At 48.9% G+C, this 16608-nt stretch overlaps 1 protein-coding gene across 1 annotated transcript in view; it reads right to left on the bottom strand.

Annotated features, from left to right (window-relative positions):
• Positions 1-7306, bottom strand: part of DPYSL2 (dihydropyrimidinase like 2) — a 76005-nt gene extending 68699 nt beyond the window's left edge. The window contains exons 1-3 of the mRNA XM_081238485.1: positions 6961-7306; positions 3284-3372; positions 1398-1582 (exon numbers count right to left, since the gene is read on the bottom strand). Coding sequence (XP_081094611.1) covers positions 1398-1582; positions 3284-3372; positions 6961-6999 — 313 coding nt within the window. The 5' untranslated portion in view covers positions 7000-7306. The remainder of the gene's footprint in view (positions 1-1397; positions 1583-3283; positions 3373-6960) is intronic.
• Positions 7307-16608: the final 9302 nt, after the last annotated feature.

The raw sequence follows: 16608 nt of genomic DNA, 5'->3' as shown, positions 1-16608 counted from the left end.
CCCTAAAGTTACACCTAAAGAGAGCATCATTCGGAAAAGTAACCAGCAAGATAGGTTTTTTTCTAAAGCAGAAAAGAGCTAAGTTCTTTCCACTTGGACCCTCTTCTGAACTCAACTATAAGCTTTTAAGACAGACTGTATATTGACTTTCACTCTTGGATAAAATCTTAAAAAAAAAAAAATGAAATAGCACCAATTGCAGCAACACGGATGGACCTAGAGATTATCATGCTAAGTGAAGTCGGACAGTGAAAGATAAATACCATATGATATCACTTATATGTGGAGCCAAAAAAAAAATGATACGAATAAACTTATTTGCAAAACAGAAACAGACTTACAGACATAGCAACAAATTTATGGTTACCAAAGGGGAAAGGGGAAAAGGGATAAATGAGCAGTTTCGGATTAACAGATACGCACTACTATATATAAAATAGATAAACAACAAAGTCCTACTGTAGAACACAGGGACGTATATTCAATATCCTGTAATAAACCATAATGGAAAAGGATATGAAAAAGAATAGATACATATAGATATATAACTGAATCACTTTGCTGTACACCTGAAACGAACACAACATTGTAAATCGACGACACTTCAATAAAAAAATAAATATTAAAAAAAAAATGTGTCTGGTGGGCCACTGTGCAACTTGCCTACCTCCTCAAACTCAAAATAATATTTGCCAAAGGGACAATCAACAGGTATGCTGGAAACTGACCATTCACAAGCAAACTCTTCACATTTGTTAGGAAATATACTTTAGATTTAGCTGAATGAAAAGCATAAATCCAACTGAGCGATATTTACAGGGCACCCGGCTGTTCACAGCAGCAATTTTCATATCTAAACAACTGATATCTGCGGGTGCTTCTCCAAGCAGGACTGCCCAATTCCATGTATGTCAAACCCAGGCCAGGAAGTGATCACTCCGTTTGATTTTCATATCAGTGGAATTGACGTTCCTGGTTCAACAGTTCATTTGCTGTACCCCAGCCTCATTCCAAGAAGATACACACTCAGGAATTCGTAAGAGTTAGGAGCAAAGGCTCAAAACTAAGAGCTTTGAAGATTACTCCAAATGCTGTGTTTTCAAAGTGACCACAATCAAATCACATCTTCAGGTTAAGGAAGACAGAAGTTCTCAAGCAGAGAAAGCAAGAAGCCCCTCTTTTATCCTACCAAAATTCTCTAGAAGCGTATTCTCAAGTTCAACTGGAGAACCTTGGGGCTGGACAGAAAATGAGACTAAGGCTGGCCCACCCTCACCCCCTTACGTGGTAGATCCGTCCACTGCAACCTTTAGAAGGAAAGACTCAAACAACACAGACTCATTTTCAAACGACAATGGTTCCCAAGCCCTAAGATTATTCTTTGTAAGTGGTCTTACTGATCATGGTGGTTCCCCCAGCCAGGGCTGCCTTGGTGCCTTGAAAGAAGTCATCAGCAGAGGTCATCCCCTGATCAGGCATCTGGAAGCGGGTATGGACATCAATTCCTCCAGGGATCACCATTCTGGAATGGGCTTCAATGGTCTTCACCCCTCCTGGCACAATCAGGTTTTCTCCTATTTGCCTAAATAAACAGGGTGGGTGATAGATAATGATTGTAAAGAAATGTCCTAAATCAAACGGGATCTGATCGACATTTTCACCACAGCATAAACAACCCTTCCCTGCGTTCTAAAGACTCTTCAGGTGATTGTTATCATTCATAATCTGTGCACCCCTCACTCCCTACCCTCAAGAGGCAACGCAGAGCATACTAGAAAACAAAATCTAAATAAGGTCTCAGAAGCCAATCAAAGAGGCTTAGCTACCAGAAAACCCATATGATCAAATGATAACAAAGCCCTGAGACATTTACATAAAATATCACTATACTTTCCTTACAACACACGCAGTTGAGTTAATTATCCTATAACAATTTTCTCCAGACCTGGTTGCACTTTACAAACATTTATTTTCACCATATCCTTTCCAACTAAGAGAAATGAGAAGTAGAAGGGTAGGGAATAGAACAAAAGAAAGCAAAGATAATAAGTAAACACTATGATTGCAACTATTTAAAAATTTGGAAGCATGTGATCAGCAACTCAGATGACAAAGACAGCAAAATTAATATTCATTAAGTTGGGTAACAAGGATTCATTTCCAGTTTTTAAAAAATATCTCTGCTACATCTTTATGCCACTTTTTTGAAAAGGAAAAAATTATCAAGGGGGAGTTGGTAAAGTTCTAAAACAAATTAGTGATGACTAAAAATATCACACAGGCTTGTTCACTTCTAGGCCAGAGTCTGACAGACCAGATCATGCTGCTTTCCACTTGGGGGAAAATGGAACATGAAAGTCATGGTATTTTAGAGCCTGGAGCTGAGACTGTCACAAGCAAACACACATGGAGAAAACATTAAATGTGGAAATGTTAAAACCTCTTTTAGGATCATAAATCAGGGTGTGAGTTTCCAGGCAACAGACACGTCCACTACCATTTTCCACTCCTCTGGACTGGTTTGCTGCTAGCCCTTGATAAATGCTGCTTATTTAAAAGATGTCATTTGCGGCAATGTTTGTCTTTAAACAGATGTGCTATTTCTTCAGAGCCCTCTGAGCTGTCCCAGTCGGAAGGGCACGAGGATATTGAGATGTTCTCAGCTCACTTAACCCTCTAGGACCCAAAACTATCCTAATTCAGTAACTGCTGTGTTGTTTTCTCCTTTGAAACACAATACACAATAAACACAAGGGCAGTCCCGTTTGTGTTAGTTGCCACTTAAAAAATGAAACCTAAAATTCCCTCGGACTGAGGTAGTAATTTGCCTCTGTGACTTCGTAATTAATTTGGTGTCCACTGCCCCCAACAACTTGGATTCTTGACGAAGAAGGCAGATGTGCTCTCGTGATAGAAGACGCTGTACTTCACGTTTGTGTCCTTTGATTGTCCTATCCACCCCACACAAGTACATTCTAGTAAAACCTTTAATATAGTCAATGGATCATAACCTGAGTATGTGGCAACAAGATATTGTGTCACCTAGGTTAAAAATAGTCAATTACATAACACGTAAGGAAATGGGTGTGCATTTAACTGTGGTTTTGAATTCCCTAAATCTCAGTTTTCAAACTCACTAATTACCACCAATCAAACTAGGCTTGAACAGATACTGAGTTAGTCTCTAAATCACTACAGCTTGATACCACGGGTGTGAACTGTAGCTAATGCTTAGGAACACTGCAAGGTACCCAAATTTGTGGCAATAATGAGTTACACTTACTTGATCAACCCATCTTCCATGTATATGTCTGCATAGAATGACTGGTCGTCATTAACGATTTTACCTCCTTTGATCAGAAGACGATCACTCTGAAACAAAGAAGTAGTAAGGTCACAATTCGTAACTGATCCATGAGAAACAGTTGGTAGTAAGATAAATGAGCTAAGATCACATTTTCACGGGTCAAAATGAGCCAGTTTTGGGGCTTCCCTGGTGGCCCAGTGGTTGAGAGTCCGCCTGCCGATGCAGGGGACACGGGTTCGTGCCCCGGTCCGGGAAGATCCCACATGCCGCGGAGCGGCTGGGCCCGTGAGCCAGGGCCGCTGAGCCTGCGTGTCCGGAGCCTGTGCTCCGCGACGGGGAGAGGCCACAACAGTGAGAGGCCCGCGTACCGCAAAAAAAAAAAGAGCCAATTTTGGAAAGACTCAGTGACAAAGGTGAATCTGTATTTGGCAATCTACTCATCACTTGATGAGTCAGAACATACCGGCAAAGCTCAAAGCTTATCCTCGAGAAATAAAAGAAAAAGAAAAAAACACAACAGAGACAGCAACCATCTATTTCCACAGACCTACAAGCACAAAAGGGAAAGAATGGAAAAAAAAGCCTAACAATCTTCCTTTAAAGATCAGTAAAAAGATTTCAGATAAAGAAGGCAATCACTTTAAATGGCTTTAGGCTAAACTTCCTTTGAAAAAAAATATACACCCACATGTAGCGGAAGTCGATTCTTGGTGAGATATGTGTCGGGAAAATTTAACCAAAAGTCTGTTGTCATGGGATACTATACACAAACACACTTGGTTCATCCATAGCAAGGTTTCAATTCAGTATGTTCTTTATATTTGCATTTATCTTCGAGGTAAATCACAACAATTGTTATAAAGAGGATGAAAAAACACTTCAAACATGCACCATTTTAACTATTAAGCTGTTAAGAAAAAGGTAAAATTTTATAATAAAGTAGGTGAGATGACAAGTTCTAAAATCTAACACCATTATTAACTGTACACATACTGATACTTTAATTGGTACAAAAAAATATATGACAAGCAGCATATAAGAGCCAAGAATGTAACAGAAATGTTACATCATGATTCATCTCTATCCCAAATGCTGTTGATGGAATGCTATGCTAAAATTCTGTGTTCAATAGACACGCACCTGTATTAGTCCCTGCTGGGTTTAAGTGACGGCGTTTTTAATACGGAGAGCACTTCAAAGAACGGCGTTCATTTGACAATGGTTAACTCAAAATTCCGTTAAGAATAATATTCTCAGCAAGTGCTTTAAATTTAGCACCTACCAAGAAGAAATTACAGCAACTTTTTAAAAATATATATAAGCTACTAGAGACCTAGGAAAAAAGATACTTTTATACAGAAATGCACACACACCTGGGTTTGGAAAGTATTTATTGTTTTTCTAACATCATGAGAAACACTAAGATTATTTAAGTTGTTACACTGTAGGGGCCTTCATCCTCCTGTAGGGTTTGGAAAGTCAAAAGGGAATAGATAGCCAGCAACGATTCCTGCATTTATATAAGGTAAAGGTTAAGACCTTTACAAAATCCTGTCCTGTAAACCACGTCACGCCAGCCTCAAATCATATCTGTGAGGTGATGGGAGCTAGATTCTTGTCCCAAGGACACATAAAGAAACTGAGGCTCAGAGAGGCTAAGCCACTGGCCCAAGGTCACCTGATCCAGCTCACTTGTCTGTCTACAGTGATCTCCCCCTCTTCCCCAGAATCCAGCTCTGATGGGATAAACATCGCCTGGGAGGCAAAGAGAAGCCCTGTCCTTCACCACCTGTTCCCCTTAGTCACTGCAGTACCTGTTCCAGCCATCATGCGAATCCCCGAGCCAACATCACGTTGAGAAAAAAAATGAAACATCACAGCCCCGCTCACTCGAGTGGCATCTTACATAACAGGCTGGCCGTGCTGACGGAGGAAGGGAAACCATGCTATAGGTCCTACGATAACGCCACCAGATTTTGTTAAAGGGCAGAGGGGGCGCTCTTCTAAAAATCAGTCTTGTTGATTGTTGGCTTTTTGAATTTTTTTCTCCCCACACTGTCAAAACGAAACTGCCTTTTTCATTCACGAAGACAGCAGAGTACTTGAGGCTTGCAGCAAATCTGCTCTCCACCCCACTCCCCAGATTCCTTCCTGCAGTGCAAGGAACACATAACGCTGGGTCCCCCGGCGCTCTGCCCTTTGGGATCTTGGGTCCTTGGCCCTCAAGAAAAAGCTAGTACCCACCCCCCGCTGTAGAACAGCTCATCCTATAAATCCTCCCGAGCACACGCCCCTTCCCCTGTGCATGTGCTCCCACATCTCTCTCCTGCGGATGGGTGTGCCCTTGTACAGCCAGTGGAAGTCGGGGTACCCGTGGCTAAGGAGGAAACCAGAGCGAAAGCACGCCCTCAAACCCAGCCCTAAACACATCTAGACTTTTCAAAGACTCTTTCGGTCACCGCCTCAGCCCTGGGTTCTACCCAGCAATCAGCTGGCCCATTGCAATTGCACATCATTACATAACAATGAATTTCCCTCGCGTTCCTCCCTCCCCGGGATTTCATTCGGGGATGTAAGAGAAATAGGACTGGCGAGACTTTTCCGGGAAAAGATGGGGAGAAGATGGGGGCGGGGGAGCAGCGAGAACAAGAACCTGTGTTCATCGCCGAAGCATCGCAAAGTCATCGCTTGGAGCTTCTCGTGATTTACAAACTAACAACCCCAGGCCCCAGAGCTGCGCCGGCATCTCCGGCCTCTGCGATCATTGTCTGGCCGAGGCCGGGCCATCTGCTCCGCGCGTCGCGCAGCGCCATTACCTCCCAGAGCCCGGCTCGGCGCTGTCCCCAACGCCCACCCTCCCAGCCCGCTTTGTATGCGCCAACACGGACGCCTCCCCGGCTGCAGAAGGGGCAGAAAGACCCAAGAAAGCGCGCCCAGAGCCGCCAGGGTCCCAGCCCCAAACCACTGGGCGAGGAAGCCAAGAGGGCCACCAAAAACCGGTCCCGGTCAACAAAAAGCCCACGCCTACCTCCCCCCCTCCTCTGCTCATCACCGCGTCCCTGTTTTTCCTTCCCGTTTCCACAGGATCCCGGTACACCCAGCCCTTTTCAGCATCCCTCTGCTGTCATTACGCCTCCGGGGTAAAATCCGCTTCTTTTTCTGAGGAACCGGAGGAAGGCTCCAGAAAGCCCTTTACGGTGGGGGGACGGGAGATACAGGGAGAATCCATTTCCCCATCTCCCCATCCAGCTCCTGGAGTCCAGCTCCTGGAGTCCAGCATCGCAGCACGCAGCCGGGAGAACAATATCCGAGCTTCAACCATGCATATTCAATCTGGCATCCATTTGCTTACACCCCGCAGGCCAGCACTACAGCATCTCGCTCTGACAATAAAAGGATACAGCGGATCTGGCGCGCTACCTAAAACGACCTTAATGCACTCACGCTCCTATTTTAATGCCTTAGAAACTATATGGCTTACAATTCTATAGGAATGCGTCTCCCACCACGATCGCCTTCTTTAGCAACAAGGGGAAAAAAGGGGGAAAAAGTTGGGTCTCTCTTCCTCCCCCTCCTTTAAAAAATATTCCTTGTATGTTCTGTGCCACAAAAGGTTGCTGGCCGATCGCAGATTTCACAAGTACCAAACTCACCGTGATGCGTGGAATATTTTTCTTCCCCTGATAAGACATCTCTCTCCTGGGAAAAAATTAATTTCAAGAGGGCAGCTTTAAAACAAAAATTGCCCGGAAAGAGACTTGGTATTTTTTGCAGGATTGAAAAATGTGCAGCCGCTTAGCTGGTCTTGCTGATAGAAATTTTCAGGAATGTTAAGGGATAAATGCAATCCTCTGTCTCCCTTTCTTCCTCTCCTCCAACACTGCCTCAGCTAGGGTGGAAAAAAAGAAAGAGAGGGAGAGAGAGACAGAGAGACAGAAAGAGAGAGAGAGACAGAGCAGTAGGGAAGGGGGTGGAAATAAACTACAGCAATAAAAGCCTCGGTTCAAGTCGGTCACCGCGGCGCATGCGCCGCCAGCCACTCCCTTTCCTCTCAGGCCAAACCCGTCCGCTTCGAGATAGACGAGTCCTGATTGGCCACAATCGTGGGATATGCAAATGATGCAGGCGGGGAGGGGTGCGGCGCGAGAGCGCGAATTGCTGCAGTGTGCGGCCGAGGGCGGCGGTCGGTGCGTGCGCCCGAGCGGGGAGCGCGCCTTTCGCGCCCTTTCTTTGCACTGGTGCATCGGCCACCCGGGCTGGCAGCGGCCCCAAATGCAGCATCAGCAACGCAGGGACAGCAGAGGGGTGGTCATTACGGGCAGGGAAAACGGCGCCCCCGCGACGGTGGGCTTCGCTGCGGCCTGGGCGGCGGGCTTCGGTGCGGCCTAGGCGGCACGCACCCGCTCGCGCGCGCCCCGCTGGATGCTCGCCCGCGCGCCAATCCGCGGAGGCCGCCGCTGCAGCCCGCGTGGGGTGACTGCGCCGAGCCAATAGCTTTGCTGGCGGCGAGCGCGCGACTGCACGGCCGGCCGGCGCCGCGCCGCCCGGGAGGGGCGCCCAAGTACTCCTCCCGCCGCCGTCGCCTTTCGCGAAGGCTCGCTCGGCCTCCGCCCAGGAGTCGAAGGGGGAATTTAGATGGCCGCGAGCGGAGGGAAGGGGAGCGGGGCGGGGAGTCTCCGCGCGGCGCCGCGCCGGCCGCGCCGGCCACGCCCAGCCCCGGAGAGGGGCCGCTGGCCGCGGGCCTGCGGGCGGCCGGCGCCGGGCTGGGCTCCCCTGGGATGGAGGAGCGCGGGCCCGAGGTGAGGCAGCAAACAGGAAGTGGAGCCGGAGGCCGGGCTTCGGGCATCAGTGGCCTGGCAGCTAGCTGGAAAGGAAAGTCCGAAGCCCTCACTGCTCTGAGTAGGGAAGGAAGGCAGCCGGGGAAGACTGTAGCCCACTGCTGGGGATGGAAACCCCGCCCTGAAACGTCCTTTTGTGCCTTGGGGTCGCAAGGAACTTGGGGGCAGGGGGGGAAGCAGCAGCCGCCTGTTGAGACCAAAAAAGGCCCAGTCTAGGGCTCGGGTCTCCTCTTTAAGTCACGCTCACCTACACCCGTTTGGGGGTATGGTGGAGAGAGTGCCTTTCGCTGCTGCCTGCAGTTTTGTTGAGGAGAAACTGTTGGGATTGCAGCGCCCTAGGAGCCCAAAGGATTTGCATTGCTATAGGTGGGCCCCTACTTCACATATTGAGGCCAAAAGCCGGGAGATGAACTGGAGAAGCAGGAGGAATGAAAAAAAGGCGAGCTTATATCCTAATAAGCAAAGGATCCTGAGTCATGGAGAGAACCTCCCAGAATCTGAGTTTAAAACACAGGGGGGACTTGACTCCCCAGCCAGAGATCCTATCACACTTACAGCAGCTTTTAAGGCCTCTCGAGCTAGCAACTGAGCAGGCTGGGACCCCTTGGCTCTGTCCAAGTCCTGCTCTGATGCTCTTACTTCAGAATCCCTGTAGAAGGAAAAAGCTGGACCAGTTGAGCCCGAGCAATCTACCAAAGGTCATCTCTTTGGAAAGCTGCCCAGCCAGGTACAATGACAAACATCTGGGCTGGCCCACAGCTTTGGGCTTCTCTGTTTGAGATCAAACAATAGATAGAATCCCTACAGAATCTAGGCTTTCAGGCAACCATGAAAAAAAGGAAATCTAATTGGCTCACACCTGATCAGCAAAGATTAGCCAGATAAATGCAAAATAATCCTGAGGCTACTATGGGCCCATGTTTCAAAGTCTTTGTGCATCTGGCCACTTTGGATGGTTATTTGTCCAGAAAGTGTAAAATGCACCCTTTCATTCCTATTCCTGTAAATTCTGAAGTCCCAGAAAGGGACTGTGAGGCATGCAGCAAGCTTCCCGGCTGGTTATTTCATTCCAGTTCCAATTAGCTATGCATCTTAAAAATTAAAAGGGAGCACTTCCCCCTCCAACTATGTGATGTACTAAGAGCCAAGTGAGTTGAAGTCAGCAAGTATTGGTGTCACCCTAAAAGGGTCAAAGTCACAAGTCTGAGAAAGCATAGAATGTACCCTCCTACCTGAGAAAACCCACTGTAGGTTCCAACTAGCAGTGGCAGGGGAGAGGGCAGCAGGGGGACGAGTGTCCTATTAAATCATAAGGAAAATATACTACTTGGCAAACAAATAATGAGTCAAATTAATTTAAAACAAAATAACCTCTAATTACATTATTTGTTTATATTCTTGTTCTGTCTTCCTGCTCCTGAATTGCTTGATCATAACAGCTTTAACTCTACCTTGTTATTTATCCGTTTGCCCTTGAATATTTTCCTCCCAGGAGCTTTTCTGTCCATCTTATTTGTATCAGTCTTATTTCTATACCCATTCATATGAGGTTCCTAGTCCATGATCACTGACATTACCACTCATAAATATCTAAAGATGTAAGGCGTAAATTGATTTGTCTGTTCTGAGTAGAGCCTAAGAGTATTTAGCACATAAAAGATTCCAAATAGTTTTAACTGACCAAGGAAGAGAACTGTCAGCAATCTGCATTTTTTAGCATACTTATCAGTCAATGCAATGCAGAAAAGCAAAGGACGCGGGGGAGACTTTTCCACCCACTCTGCATTGATTGACTTGTTAATATACAGTATTTTCACACTGTGTTTAGACAAACACTCAATGACAATTGCCTGTAAAGTTAAAAATCATTGTCCCTGAACCATATATATGAACCGATTCTCAGGCATTGATTTTTCTGAATTTTTAAAAAATTAAAGCAACATAAGCTGGCCTAGTCCACATTCATGACCCCTTCCCAGAGCCCCTGCCTCCTCACTGCCCAACTCCTCCCCCAGCATCCAGAAAGAGCAAGAAGTGATGAACAGTGGGTTCATGAAATGGCTCTATCCCGGGCATCCTGGTGATCTGGAGGAAGGGAGAACTTGCCTCATGATCCACGAGCAGCAGGGGTGAGTTCTACTCCGGTGCTGCACCAGACCCACCACAGTCTCTCTGGAGCCTCACCTCCCACCTCTCAGCACCCACGACCCCACACCCAGGCTCAGGGGGGTGCATGCAGACACACACCAACACACGCACTGCCCTCCGGGCCGCGTGCCTTCTCAAATCCAGGCCTGGGGATGCTGCTCCCTTTTCCTGCGCCCTCAACACTTCCTTTAAGCGCAAGTTGAGGGACTTCCCTGTTGGTCCGGTGGTTAAGACTCTGTGCTTCCGTTGCAGGAGGCGTGGGTTCAAATCCTGGTCGGGGAACTAAGATCCCACAGGCTGCACAGCACAGCCAAAACAATAAATAAATAGATAAGAGTGAGCTTAAATGTCACCTCCTCACCGGGTGCATCTGCACCCATCCACCCCCCAAAGCATTGAGCACAGCCTCCTGTATTCACCTCTGCTGTAACACGCATCCTGTTGCATCGTAATTACTCGTCCATTTCTTCTATCAGAGCATGGCTCCCAGAAGCTAAGAGCCTTGTATTCCTCTTTTTCCAGTGACCAGCACACTGCCTGATCCGTGGCGGGACCCTCAACATTGGTACATAAACAAATGCTGTAACTGCTATTACAAGAAAAAAGACTCACATCCCTATGGTTGGTTGTCCGCAACATCCCCAGCTCAGGCCTTTCTTTTAGCCCTGCCACCTTGCTGGGGCTTCCTTCCTGGCCAGCCCACTCCTGTCCTCTGAAACTGCACGAGGACCTTGCTAGAATGCAGCTTATTATTCCTCGCACAGGTGTAGCTACCTGAATCTTAAGCTACGCCTCCGCTAAACAGAACTGCCACGTACCACCAAGACTGAGAAAGCACGGGGAGAGAGCATCGAATCCTAAAACAACTCCAGCATCAGACGAGGCGTCTCTAGTCATTTTTCCTCAGCATCAGTTTCTTCAATCATTCTTTTCTCCACCCTCCCGTTATTCCCTGCACGTGCCCATATTATGCCATTTTATCGTATTACTCCATCAACACACTACTACCCTCACCTATAGCCAGGTGAGCAGGGTTTTCCTTCCATGTAAAGTTTGAGTTCGTGGAGCCTAGGAATTCTCAAAAGTCTTATTCATCGGGCTTCCCTGGTGGCGCGGTGGTTGGGAGTCCGCCTGCCGATGCAGGGGACGTGGGTTCGTGCCCCGGTCCGGGAGGATCCCACGTGCCGCGGAGCGGCTGGGCCCGTGAGCCATGGCCGCTGAGCCTGCGCGTCTGGAGCCTGTGCTCCACAACGGGAGAGGCCACAGCAGTGAGAGGCCCGCGTACCGCAAAAAAAAAAAAAAAAAGTCTTACTCATCTCACGCTAATACGGGGCCCGACAGCGTAGGGGCTCAAGAAGGATGGGGTGCCTGGAGTGATGACGTCCAATCAGGATTTTTGAGGTGTTGCCATGCTACAGCCTGCCAGGAACTGCGGGCCGGAGGTGAGGTACTGTCACTCAGGCGCTCCGGGGTGACCGGGCTGCTTTTGGTTCCTCAGCACCCTCAGCAGCAGTCGCGGACCAGCCCTTTCACTGCCCTCGGTTTCTTCTTCCCCCTTTGGGGAGCAGGGGTAACCATTTCTGCTTCTGTGGCCCCCTGGGCCTCTGTGGAAGTGGAACCTAGAGGATGTCACCGAGCAGGGAAAGTCCAAATTATAAATTGCTGGCAAAGAAGAGGAGATTTCAAGTCCCCACTTTGCTGCAGTACAGACGCCAAGGGCTGTGGCCTCAACTGCAGCCTGCTGCAGAAGGTAAAATTAATGAGGTGGTTAAGAGAAAGGACTGGAATTCTGCTTTGCCAAAAACTAAGGGCATCAACTAGGACACCAAGCGGGAAGTGATGCCTGCTTCTCTGCAGCTGGAATCGGGCCATGACGGTCCTCTGTTTTGTGCATGGAACTCTGAAGGAGCGGTCTGCAGAAAGACAGCCGAGGACCAACAGATCCAAGCCTGCCCACTGCCTTTTCCAGGGGGTGCATCCTTTACCGGGGGGGGGGGACAGAGTGGGGGCAGATGAGCGTCGGGAGTGACTGGCCCTCTGATCCAGACGCTGATTTTTTTTTTTTTTTTTTTTTTTTTTTTGCGGTACGCGGGCCTCTCACTGCTGTGGCCTCTCCCGTTGTGGAGCACAGGCTCCGGACACGCAGGCTCAGCGGCCATGGCTCACAGGCCCAGCCGCTCGTGGGCAATGTGGGATCCTCCCGGACCGGGGCACAAACCTGCGTCCCCTGCATCGGCAGGTGGACTCTCAACCACTGCGCCACCAGGGAAGCCCCAGATGCTGATTTTGCTGGAACTGGAAGTTGGGGCTCTGAAGCGTCCTGATGAAGTCCTTACTGCACGAAGAAGCAAGTTTCATCATCCAAATCTTGTCCGACATCAGGGCACAGAAGAAAGCGTACACTTCACAGAATCTAGTAGACGTTGGCTTTCTCCTCTTATCTCCAGTTAGCACACAATCCTCCCAAATGACCCCTGCCTTATCTGTCTCGCACGGCACCCTCTGTGGGACTACAGATTTTCCCTGGGCTCTTTCGGTCAGAGCCGAGACAGACAGCATCTCACTCTGGCCATCGTGCCTCAAGCTCGCCCTCTGGTGGCAAGTGAGGAAAGTGGTTCTGGTCCCCTTGGTCCTTGTCTGGTGTGATGGATGATGACTCAGGACTAGGAAAGGGTCTTGGAGACACTTACTCCAGTGTTCCTGGGTCTTAATCACCTGGAGTGATTTTGCCTCTGTGTCAGAATCATCCAGGACCCCAGCTCAGACCTGCTGATTAGAATCTCCAGAGATAAGGCCCAAGAATGTTTTTATTTATTTACTTATTTGGGGCTGCATTGGGTCTTTGTTGTGGTGCACGGGCTTCTCATTGTGGTGGCTTCTCTTGTTGCAGAGCACAGGCTCTAGGTGCGCGGGCTTCAGCAGTTGTGGCGCACAGGCTTAGTTGCTCCGTGGTATGTGGTATCTTCCCAGACCAGGGATCGAACCCATGTCCCCTGCATTGGCAGGTGGATTCTTAACCACTGCACCACCAGGGGAGTCCCCCAAGAATGTTTTTAAACTAGTCTAACTCTGGCCTGTAGACCACCCCTACCCTCCTTTTACAGAAGAGGAAGCTGGGAGAATATGAACTACAATGCCGGTCTCACTCCCTACCCGGGACTTCCCCCTCCTCAAAGTACATCGATGGTCCTGCTCTTTCCTCAGTGCGAGCATCTTATGAAAGAGTGATTAATATCATCATCACTATCTTTCTACTTATCTGTCTTCACTGTTATGTAGTCAGCAAGGAGGAAATTGACATTCATTGAGCACCTACCATAGTCTAGGTACAGCACTGGTTGCTTTAAATACACCTTATTCAGTCCTCCCCAAAATCTTACTAGATAAGTCTCCATATCCTTATTTTCTAGACAGGAGAGTAAAGCTCAAAGAAACCTCTCTTTCAAGAGCAAGAGCAGGATTCTAATCCAGGTCTGTGTGGTGAGCCCAAGCCCAAGGGGCTAGTTCTTTGAATGATTAAAATACTTGTTTAGCAGACACCAGGACCCGCCATGAAAGAGGTGGGTGTAGGTGGTCTGCAGTATCATTCTTTTTTATTATTATTATTTATTTATTTTCTTTCTTTCTTTTTTTTTTTTTTTTTTGGCTGCATCGGGTCTTAGTTGCAGGATCTTCGTTGAGGCATGCGGGATCTTTCTTTGAGGCGCAGGCTCTTCGTTGTGGCACACAGGCTTCTCTCTAGTTGTGGTGCCAGGGCTTCTCTCTAGTTGTGGTGTGCGGTTTTCCTCTCTCTAGTGGTGCGCAGGCTGCAGGGCACGTGGGCTCTGTAGTTTGCGGCACGCGGGCTCTCGAGTTGAGGGATGCAGGCTCAGTAATTGTGGCGCGTGGGCTTAGTTGCCCTGTGGCACATGGGGTCTTAGTTCCCTGACCAGGGCTTGAACTCGCGTCCCCTGCATTGGAAGGCGGATTCTTTACCACTGGACCACCAGGGAAGTCCCTGTGGTCTCTTTTTTCACCCCATTTGCTGCCACTCGAGGCGCTGAGAAATCAGGACCCGTGTGCATTACTTACACTTCCCTGGTCCCCGGATTAATTCTCCATCTCTTTCTTTCCACATCATTCAACGGGATTCAGTTTCTCTCAGTGGCCCAACTTTCCTCTCATTGGAAACATGATAGATTAACATGTGACTGACAGGGGAAGAGCTTGATTGGCTGCTTCCATAAATAAAATGCAAACTCTCACTGCCACCTTCTCCTCCCCAGACTCTTCCTGGGCTCCCTCCCCTGCCCCACTCTGCAGCCCCCTGGTTTCCTTCTGTTTCCTCTTCTCCTATTCGTGGCAGGGCCGGCTCCTCCTCACTCTTCAATACCCTCTTCAGGGTGCTCCTCGCTGCCCAGCCTGTCTGAAGTCAGCCCACATAGTCGCCACTCTTCCCTGTCTCAGCAGCATCTCAGCAGCAGTGATCACACGTTGGAAGTATTTTGGTGTATTCGTTTACTTGGGGAATTTCGCTTCTCCCTCTCAACTGCAAACTCCCTAAGTGACCTTGCCCTGCACCCCACCCAGGACAGACCTCACGACACTCAATAAACACAAGGTGAGTGAGCAAACCGATGGCGCGGCCTTCCTAACGACCCCGTGCAGGCATCCTCCTGCCACCCGGCCCCGCTGAGCCAGCCCGCAGCCTAGGTGAGCACCTCTGCCTCCCTGCTGTAAACCCCAGGTTTTTTAAATGCCAGATATCAAGAAGTCGCCTCATTGGGTTGAGTCCTGTGGGCTGGGTTCCAGTTATCCACGGCAGAGTGAGCAGATTCCCTTCCCACTAGGATCCCTCCTCCAAAAGCGTCCTAACGCTCAGCCCCACCTGCAGGCCAGTCTTGGGCACTGCAGTCAGGTTCCTCTTGCCAAGCCCACACCTCAGGCTTGGACTCACCCACACCCAGAAAATACAGCGGATCCCCGTAGTCAGTCTGGGCCCTCGTTGATTCAGAAGCTGCGTCAGTTCCAAAAAGGGCCAAGAAAAAGGATGAACTCTGTTCCCAGGGAATGTAAATAATATTCCAGGAGTTTACGTCTCTTAAAAGAATCCAGCCATGTTCCAATACTGAGAACTACTCACTGATTCAAAAACACTCCATGCCTCTTGACTATTTTTTCAAGCAGGTTCCCTAGAGACCTCTTTGGGGCGATTTATGAGCTCAGTCTGTGAATTCTTGGAAGTAGTCCCGTTGGATATTGTAAAGGTTTCAAGAAACGCGGCATTTCCCCTTAATCAGATCGGTCTGCCATCCCCCCTTCTTCCTTCCTCTCTGTCCAGCCCACCCAATGTTTGTTTTCAAGTTAGCCAGACATTATTATCCACTGTGGACCAGCCCAAGGAGACCGAAGGGAAATTGGGAGGTGAGCTCACAAGCTCCCTACGCACGGCCCCTCCTTGCATTACGACGAAGTGCCGTGCACAGCGAGGCCATCGGGCAACGCACGGGTGCTTGACCGGCTCCAGAAAAGCGTGCCCCTCCGCCTTAGGCCTGGGCTGGGGGCTCTGTGCCCCCAGAGTGTCATCCATCCAAAGACTGAGCACCATCCAACTTCTGAGCACATCCAGCCTCCCTCCAGAAACAGAATGAGACCTCACTAGACACAAGCAGATAAGGAAGTCAGAGAAGGATAAACAGCCAATGGAAGCTGGGCTGTGAGCAGACTCTCCATTGAGGATGCGGGCCTTTAGAGCAGATTCTACACCCACGGGCAACACTGACTTCGTGTGGGCACCGCAGTGCAACTGTGGGAGGAACTGGAGTGCCTGCACTGGTCCACCCGGCTCAGGAGTTCCCCTCTGTTCCTCGGGAATTGAGAAATGGAGTTAAATTAGTAAAATGGCCACTTTAAAGTGACTGGGCTGAAAGAGGAAGAAAGTAATCCTGGTGGCCTAAGAGGCTAAGGGGGAGGCGGTGCCCTTCCTCCCCACTTCTCTCTCCTCTCCATCCCAGGCCACTGCTTTCGTCTGAGGTGTCACCATCTCTCACAGGCCTAATTCACTGGGACCCTGCTTCTGGGTCTTATCCTGTCCTGAAGTCAGAGTACTTTTTCAAATGCGCACATCTGGCCATGTTACTCTTCTGCTTACAATGCTAGAATGGCTCCACAATACCTGTGTGTTAAAGTCCAAAATCCTTGGCACCGTATCTGGGCTTTGTGAATAACCCAACCTCTGCCTGCTTCTCTTGCCTTCTCTTGCCTTCCTGAGCTCTCTCTGCTGTCCTAGCTCACACCCCGCGCTCTAACCACACCAAACTCTTTGCTTTCCATGAA

This window comes from Mesoplodon bidens, assembly GCF_964165515.1.
Source record: "Mesoplodon bidens genome assembly, chromosome: 6".
NCBI classification, from domain to species: Eukaryota; Metazoa; Chordata; class Mammalia; order Artiodactyla; family Ziphiidae; genus Mesoplodon; species Mesoplodon bidens.
Note: the sequence above shows the minus strand (reverse complement) of the source record. Positions and strands in the feature narration are given on the sequence as shown.